The sequence below is a fragment of the Miniopterus natalensis genome, chromosome 8 (genome assembly GCF_054644295.1).
Source record: "Miniopterus natalensis isolate mMinNat1 chromosome 8, mMinNat1.hap1, whole genome shotgun sequence".
In the NCBI taxonomy this organism is placed as follows: domain Eukaryota; kingdom Metazoa; phylum Chordata; class Mammalia; order Chiroptera; family Miniopteridae; genus Miniopterus; species Miniopterus natalensis.
Window position 1 is genome coordinate 14,146,773 of NC_142088.1, and position 8,535 is coordinate 14,155,307.

General features: G+C 45.9%; 1 protein-coding gene, 1 long non-coding RNA gene and 1 other non-coding gene across 5 annotated transcripts in view; 1 reads left to right on the plus strand and 2 right to left on the minus strand.

The window, feature by feature from the left end:
• Window positions 1-2,932, plus strand: part of FN1 (fibronectin 1) — a 63,965-nt gene extending 61,033 nt beyond the window's left edge. For all 3 annotated transcript variants that reach the window (XM_016196756.2, XM_016196757.2, XM_016196758.2), the window contains 2 exons: window positions 1,732-1,839; window positions 2,169-2,932. In XM_016196756.2, the coding sequence (XP_016052242.1) occupies window positions 1,732-1,839; window positions 2,169-2,240 (180 nt within the window). In that variant the 3' untranslated portion in view covers window positions 2,241-2,932. The remainder of the gene's footprint in view (window positions 1-1,731; window positions 1,840-2,168) is intronic.
• On the minus strand, window positions 828-1,815 carry LOC148092558 (uncharacterized). The gene is made up of 3 exons (XR_015714911.1): window positions 1,643-1,815; window positions 1,374-1,445; window positions 828-1,083 (listed from the first exon to the last, which is right to left on the minus strand). It is a non-coding gene; the product is annotated as an uncharacterized LOC148092558 (long non-coding RNA).
• Window positions 2,933-3,014: 82 nt separating the features above from the next.
• On the minus strand, window positions 3,015-3,085 carry LOC148092559 (small nucleolar RNA SNORD36). The gene has a single exon (XR_015714927.1). It is a non-coding gene; the product is annotated as a small nucleolar RNA SNORD36 (small nucleolar RNA).
• Between the last annotated feature and the right edge of the window lie 5,450 nt (window positions 3,086-8,535).

The following is an 8,535-nucleotide window of genomic DNA, read 5'->3' on the forward strand; positions in this document are numbered from 1 at the left end:
TGCCGGCTCCAGTGAGCCACCCCTCTGCCTGGTGTCTTGTGGTAAGAAATTAGATGGGCCTTGGGAAGTCAGTACTTCACAACCATTTCTCATCTGTCCTACTTCTATGTAACAAAAAATGCTGCGCCTTCCTCTAATATTTGAAATTTCAAAATAAAATGACTTTTGTAACTCAAAAACAAAGGGACATAATAGTCCTTTGTTTCCAATGAGAACAGCCCCTCCCCCAGCCCTCAAATTCTGACATGTGAAGAGCATGCTCCCTACTCCAGGGTAAGACTCACTAGTTGATGCCTTTGGCATTAGCCAATTGCAGAGGTGCAAGAAGAAAAGGAGCACAATGGAAAATGGTCTTTAGAAAGATGAATCTGGCAGCAGGGAAGGGTCTCCAGGAGCGACCCGGGGCAGACTCTAAACTGTGATCTCACTCTACCCTTAGTGGTTAGGTGGCTATCCTGATAGGAAGAGGCTGTGGAGTCGCTCTCTTTCTGCCTCTCTCATTAACACTTACAGACTTATCACAGGACTCACTCATCTCTGGTCATGTGCTCAGTACAGAAAGCAATACCAGATGCTAGTGAATTTGTTGGGAAGTAGGTTTTGGTCTCGCTTCAGCAGCTCATTATTGACCCACCTGAAGCCATGTGTGACACCTACTCTGTTTTAGTGCTAAATGAAACACTTAAGAAGGGAGTGGGAACTGTTACATTTTTATAGGAAAGCAGGACTCATTGACTCTCTAAGTAGGCCTTTACCCATAATTGTATTCAGCATTATAGGGAATATGCATTTAGATGGAGAAATATGTCGGAAATATTTACCTGCCATTATAAGAAAGTGACTATTACTTAGGGTTATTTTGGTTGTAAGAGAAAAGCCCAATTCAAGTGAATTTAGGCACCAGAAGGCTCCCATAACCGAAAAGTCCCAGGATCTACCAGCGCCTGGGCCCTTCATTGATGGCATCGGAGTCTCTTTCTCTCTCATATGCTCGTTCTTTGTATTGGCTTCATTCTCTAGGAGGCTCCCCGCTGATGGTGACAGAGGTGACCTCCATCAGCTCCAGGTTTATCTCCTACCAGCCTAGGAGCAACAGTGAAAGAGAACACATTTCCTCACATTTCTAGCAAGAATCTCAGGGGGAGCCTCCCTGGCCCAGCTTGGCCCCGTTCCCTCTCTCATGCCATCACTAGCCGGGTGAAAAGCTACAGTCACTGGCTACAGACATTTAGGGAGGGAGTGGCAATGTGGTGCAATAGCAGGAACATGGCCAGGAGTCACCCATCTGGGCGACAGCCCCAATGTCACCAGCAGGTCACTGACTTTTCCGCGCTCTCTGAGCGAGTCACCCCTCTAGGTCTCAATTTCCTTACCTGGAAAATGAAGGTAATGATCTCAAGTCCCTTTTACAAGCTCCAGGATTCTTGGAAAACCTCTTCTGTTATCTAGGGTGAAAAGCTTGTTAACGGTTGGGGCTGGAGTGAGCCTTGGCAGACGGATGGGGTTGGAACAGGAAAAGGAGAGAGGACATTTCAGGAGAAAGGAAAAGTAGAAATAGAGAGAGGCAGCTATAAGACATAAGTAATCAGCCAATAAATTCATGAAATCATCATCAAAGTGTCCTTTGTGATTAACTGCTTACATTTTGCCGAGGAGCTGAAATTCTTTAATGCAAGCACTCAGTTGTCATGTTCTTGTAAACACCGTCTGACTTCATGCCTCTGCTCTCAGGGCTGGCGCTGTGACAACTGCCGCAGACCAGGGGCCCAAGTCAGTCACGAAAGTGCTGCTGGTCACTCCTACCACCATGCTGCGAGATACCATCAGAACTCAAATACTGTGAGTGCATTTGCATGAGTGTTTCTCCCCTAAGTGCAACTGGTCACATAGTAGGGACTTTCCGTGGGTACTTTTCTTTTGAATGAACCTATTTTAAAAACAAAACCTTTATATGACTTAAGAGTACTGGGTCCTGTAACATAATTTAGTTTCTGAGGTATTAACCTCCTGATCATCACCTGTTACCCAGTTTATTTAAGTTTATTGCTAGGTTCTTAAAGCTAGAAATGTTCTATCTAGAAATAATTGTCAGAAGCACCCCTTCCCCTGTTTTTCTGTATACGTTGCAGTATTTGTTGCTAATTTTTCTTCGTCTTATATTTTAACAGAATGTCAACTGCCCAATTGAGTGCTTCATGCCTTTAGATGTCCAGGCTGACAGAGAAGATTCCCGGGAGTAATATTTCCAACCCAGCAAAATGAGCATGGATCTCTGCCAAGGCCCATCCAAACTGGAGCGACATTAGCAGATCCCATCCTAGAGCGTCTGTTTCTTTCTTAAGCCCTTTGCCCTGGAGAGTAACTTCTCCAGCTTCAGCTCAACTCACAGCTTGTCCAAGCATCACCCTGGGAGTGTTTTGAGACTTTTCTCATAAAGGGGGCAGTGCATTGCCTGTTCTGCTCCGAAGTGTTCAACACCGCTCAGTATTTTAAATGAAATGATTCTAACTTGTGATTTGGTTTGGGATCAGTAGGGAAGCACACACATCGACCCAGATGCAGAATGTACTGAAATGATATTACCAAAACTTTAAGTGGGAAAGTTACCCAAACACTTCTGCTTCTACCTGTCCGGCCTGCAATATTATAGGAACGGCATGTCCCTTTTGCTGTGATATTTAAAATATCCACAGTGCTCACTTCTTCCAAATGATTCTAGTAATTGCCTAGAAATATCTTTCTCTTACCTGTTATTTATCAATTTTTCCCAGTATTTTTATATGGAAAAAAAATTGCATTGAAGACACTTAGTATGCAATTGATAAGAAGAATTTGGTTTAATTATGGTTGGTGATTATTTTTTATACTGTACATGCCAAAGCTTTACTACTGTGGAAAGAAAACTGTTTAATAAAAGATTTACATTCCACAACTTGAATGTCATGCCTTCTTTTTTATATAACGACGTTTGGGGGAAAATAATCTTTATGAATGTTCTTTTTTTCAATTCAGCAAATGTGAAAAGCTCTGTGTTTAGCTAATTCTTGGTGATTTCAGTACAAGACTTTCTGAAAAATCACTACAAAAACACACATCCTTATCATTTCATCTGTTCAGTAATGGAGACAGTTTTATATTTTCTGCTTTACCAGAATGCCTGCTGGATTCTCAAAAGTAATACATTAAATTTACAAACTAAACTATTTCAGTAGTAAGTAACTACATTTACATAATCAAAACATTAAACTTTTTTTTTATTTAGAAAAGACGTGTTAGTTCGTTTTTTAAGTTATATTGAAGATAGAACAGGGATTATTTCTGTCATCTCAAATTTTGGTAAACTGAGGATCAGGAAGATTGTGACTCACTTAAGATAACACAGCCAGGAAAACAGATCTGAGAATCTTAAGTGGGGGCTCATGATTTTAGAACTGACTCTCCAGTGACTTCTGGAACCCATGGATGGTTCTCTAGCCCAAACAGTCAGGTGAACGCACTATCCCCATCCGTTCCCTAACTGGTGACAAGCCCTGGTATCATGGTGCCTTGTGACCACTGGCTGCGGCCTGGCCCAGCTCTGTGGACACTAATATTCAAAAGTGATGGTTAATTTTATGTGTCTTGACCCCAAATTAAACACATTTAAATGGTCATTTATGTTTTGGTATCACAATGCAAGAATGGTAAACCTTTCTTTTTCACTATCAGCAAAATCTTACTCAAACATGAGAACAGAGAGATTTCCACACATCTTATAGTTTCTACTGACTCATGTTACTGCTTCCCTTCAGAATTGTCTTAAGCAGGCCAAACGGAAAATACATGATTAAAAGGCAGGCTGGGATTTAGGCAAGAAATTGCCAATTTGCCAATTCAAGAAAAATCAGGTAAAACTAGTAAATACACTTTAAAAAGAAAAATCATAGTTTGGAAGCTATCCCTTGCCTTGTTGCACTTGGTTTGTAATGAAATTTATCGTTAAGTACTTCTATTGTTTTCAGCTCTCCTGACCTAAGTGAATTATGCAAATTAGCCTATATAATATTATAAGACTGTAAGGCACACTTTCTATGGAGGTGAAGAAAGAAATGATCAGGTAGAAATTAGATGTATAGGAGATGACTTTTAAAATTATATTTCCATTGGAGATTCTATCCCATTTCTAGTTGTACGTAACTCGTTAAATTGATTAAGAAACATCACATCAACACATTCAAGTGCCAAAACTGCTTCCTGGTCAGTAAATTCCCATTACCGTGGTAGGGAAAGTGGCAGGCTGCAATTTAAAAAACCCCATTTTCAGGAGATACCCTGCAACAATTAAAAAAAAGACCACTCTGGGGACATCTCAGTTTTGGGGACATTTAAAGATTATCAAAAAGGCTAATAAGGCAGAAGCAGCACAGCGATGACCTTGCGCTGCCACAGTTTTTCCCACAGGTTTTGCTGACAAAGTCCCTTTTAGACAGTACGTGGCACTCATGTTTGGGCTGCGACTTATTACCGCTGCCACATGGTCCCACGCCACAGCCTCATTAAAAAATTCCATTTGAGGGGAGAGGGAAGATGGCGGCCCCGCGAGAAGCAGCGGAGGCCCCGCTCCCAGCCATGGACTCGACTTACCCCTAAAATCCTACGAAGCCAGCTTGGAAAACCAGAGACACATACCTGAGTGGACAGGGTGCGAGTGGGGCGCACTGAAGACACATCACGGAGCCCGGTAAGAGAGGGGGGCTTTGGAAGGGGGAGTCCCCCTGAAGCCTGTGCTGGGATCTGAGCCCCGAGGCTTGGAGGCTGCAAAGCTCCCTCCCCTCGGGAGTGCGGACGGCATCCAAAGCAGGGGATCCCACACCCGGAGCGGAGGAGAGGGGAAGGAGTGCCCTGCGCACAGGGCAGAGGGACCCCGGGGAGCGGGGAGTCCCGGAGGGGACGGCGCCTCCCTAGGAAACAGAGCCTCTGATGGCGGCCGGCGCCTCCCTAGGAAACGGGGCCTCTGATGGCGGGCGGGCGGCGCCTTCCTAGGAAACAGAGCCTCTGATGGCGGGCGGCGCCTTCCTAGGAAACAGGGCCTCTGATGGCGGCCAGAGCCTTCCTAGGAAACAGAGCCTCTGATGGCGGCCGGCGCCCTCCTAGGAAACAGGGCCTCTGATGGCGGGCGGCGCCTTCCTAGGAAACAGGGCCTCTGATGGCGGCCGGAGCCTTCCTAGGAAACAGAGCCTCTGATGGCGGCCGGCGCCCTCCTAGGAAACGGGGCCTCTGATGGCGGGCGGGCGGCGCCTTCCTAGGAAACAGAGCCTCTGATGGCGGCCGGAGCCTTCCTAGGAAACAGGGCCTCTGATGGCGGCCGGCGCCCTCCTAGGAAACAGAGCCTCTGATGGCGGCCGGCGCCCTCCTAGGAAACAGAGCCTCTGATGGCGGCCGGCGCCCTCCTAGGAAACAGAGCCTCTGATGGCGGCCGGCGCCCTCCTAGGAAACAGGGCCTCTGATGGCGGCTGCAACCGGCGTCTAGTGCTCAGGGTGCCGACCATAGGGAAGGCTGTCCTAAGGTCTGTGGCACCCAAGTGGTAAGGGTCCAGAGGACTGCGCTGAGCGGCTGCACACGGGGACCCTCTTCCTCCCTGTGGGGTACTGTGTTGAACCCCAGAAAGCGCTGAATCTGTGTGGCGTGGGGGAGGGGAGGAGCCCTCCTGCCCTGAGCTCCCGGTGCCTGGAGGCTGGGATCTGTGACCAGCCCTGAGGGTGTCCTCCCGCCCTGAGCTCCCGGTGCCTGGAGGCTGGGATCTGTGACCAGCCCTGAGGGGCCCCGTGGTGGCGCCAGAAGCTGCCCCAGCTTTGCTGAGACCAGTGATGTGGGGAGCTGTGGGGAGCTCACTTTGGGTCCCCTCCCGCTGGGTGCCTTGGCGAAAGGGCAGCGGGCCCTTGCAGGGCTGACTCTCTGCCTGTGTGTTACTTTGTGTGTTTGTGAGTCTGATCGCGGAACTGGCCCCCACCTTCCCGGGGTGCACTGCGCGGACAGACCAGCAGAGGCTGGGATTGGGGTCTGCACAGCGGACGGTCTGAGGGGCAGGCCTGGTTCGACCAGCCAACCAGAGCTGAGCAGGGAGGGGCGGAGTCCGCCGGCCTCTCCTGCAGCCGGGACCACCGTCCCCAACAGGAAAGGGGCAGGTCCCGCTCACTGAGGCCCCAGACACCCCACAGGGCACAGTCCTGAGGGGGAAGGGAGAGCAGCTCACAGGAGGACATTATAAGAATAAGACTCTCAGGGACTGTTGTTTGGGAGCTGGAGGAAATGCTGAAAACCCCGACTGGGGGCTGGGCAGGCAAAGGGCTCACTGGAATGTTCTTTAACCGAACCCACTGAGCCCAGGCTGCTGAAACGGCCCATACAGAAAAGGCAACAGGCTGAAATCAATCTGAAGCTGCAGCAGGTCAGAGCCTGAGGAACTAGAATCAGAGGACAAGGTAGGGACTGGGGAGCTGGCGGTGGATCAAAGACTAACTCCCGCAGAGTGAGTGCCTGACAGCAAAGCCTCTAAGTAAGGGGAGTAATACCCTGAGCTACACTAGCCACCCTGCACCCTAAAGACTCTACAGAAGACTCTGGAGCAAGACCAGGCAACTACAAGGTTGCAAAATAGTTGACAAGAGGAGGTGGTCCACGGAGAGCCTCAGATCAACCACCTACCTAAGGACACCAGAGCCAAACCTAGACAGCTCCTCACATTGGCTGATGCACAAGCACCTCCCAGGAGAACTGAAATCAGCACACAAAACAGTGACCCTCAGACAACATAGGCTGCCCAGAAGAGACTCACCTGATTGACTACCTTTTTTTCTTCTGTTTTTTTGTTTTGTGTTTTGTGTGCTTATTTTTTCTTTTTTCCTTAGGAAGAAGAGAAAGGAGAGAAAATTTGTTTTTTCTTCTTTTTAAATTTTATAATTTTTAAAAATTTTTTTAAAAAAACATTTTTTACCTAATTTTTTTTCTCTTTTTATAAAAGAATTTTGTCTTGCTTAGCTTGTTTTTAATTTTGTTTTGGTTATTTGCTTTGTGTTGTTTTATCCTTGCTTCTACTATCAAGACTTTCTTGATATCCCTGCTCAACGACTGGGACTTTTTCATTATAACCAAGTTTACAGCTTTCCTCTAGTTTCCCCCAAATCTCTTACCGGACTCCCTCCCTGCCTGGGCTATATCTCTCTCTCTCCTCTCAATCCATTGGCATAACTTTTTTTCTTCTTCTACTTTTCTTTCATTCTTTTGTTATCCTCCCTTCTGTCTTCCTTTTTGTTCGCTTGTTAGTTTCTCTTATTCTCTTTATTGTATTTTTGTTTTCTCATTTTCAACTATTATCCTATTCCTATTCTCTCCCTCAATTTTTTGCTGGCCCTTCTTTCAGAATCTTTTCTCTGCTTCTGTTATCTCCCAGTAGCTTCTCTATTTTTTACATTTTAGTTTATTATTATTTTCTAAATTTTCACCAGTGTTAACAACAATATACATCTCTCTCTCTTTAAGCATTACTTTTCTTTCTCTCTTTCTTTTTTTTAAGCATTTTTGTGTGTGAGTGTGTTCTCCCTTCACTCTCCCAGTTCTATTTTTATGTGGGTTGTTTTCATTGTGACTGTCAAGATATTTCGTAAGATACCTCTTGTTTCCTGGAAGTTTAGTTGTGTATTGTCCTGCCTTGCCAGCACGCATACAACAGCTTACATGACGAGGTTGGGACTGAGACACAGTTAGCCAACCTGAGAGGAGGGTCCTCCCAAGGACTGATCAACAACAATCTAGACCCAACCACAACAGGAGAACATAAAGAAACCACAAAAGGGACACCCACAAGAGGGAAACGCCTAGAGCAAAGAGCTCAGAAGTATAAGGAAAACACACCTCTGGGCTCCACTGGACCCACAAGACAAAATCCCATCCCACAAGACTGGGGGACAGCAAATATATCTAATATATAGATACAAACACTAAGACCTACCAAAATGGGGAGACAAAGAAACAACCCCCAAATTAAAAAGAAAAATCGCCAGAAAAAGACTTTGATGAGATAGAGTTAAGCAAGTTATTAGAAACGGAGTTCAGAGTATTGATGATGAAGATGTTCATGGAACTTAAGAAGACACTAGATGATAAGATCGATGACCTTAGTGAAAATATGAAAAAAGAGATACATACCATAAACAAAACTCAGACAGAAATCAAGAATGCACTGGAAGGAATTAAAAGCAGGCTCAATGAAGCAGAGGATAGAATAAGTGACTTAGAAGACAAGGTAGAAAAAAATCACACAATCAGAGCAGAAAAAAGAAAAAACACTTAAAAAGCATGAGGACAGTCTAAGGGAGCTTTGGGACAACAGGATGTGAAACAACATTCACATTACAGGAGTACCAGTGGGGGAGGAAAGAGAGCAAGGAATAGAGAACTTGGTGGAAGAAATAATGATAGAAAACTTCCCTAGGCTGGCAAAGGAGAAAGCCACACAATTTCAGGAAGCACAGAGGGTTTCCAAACAAGAGGGACCC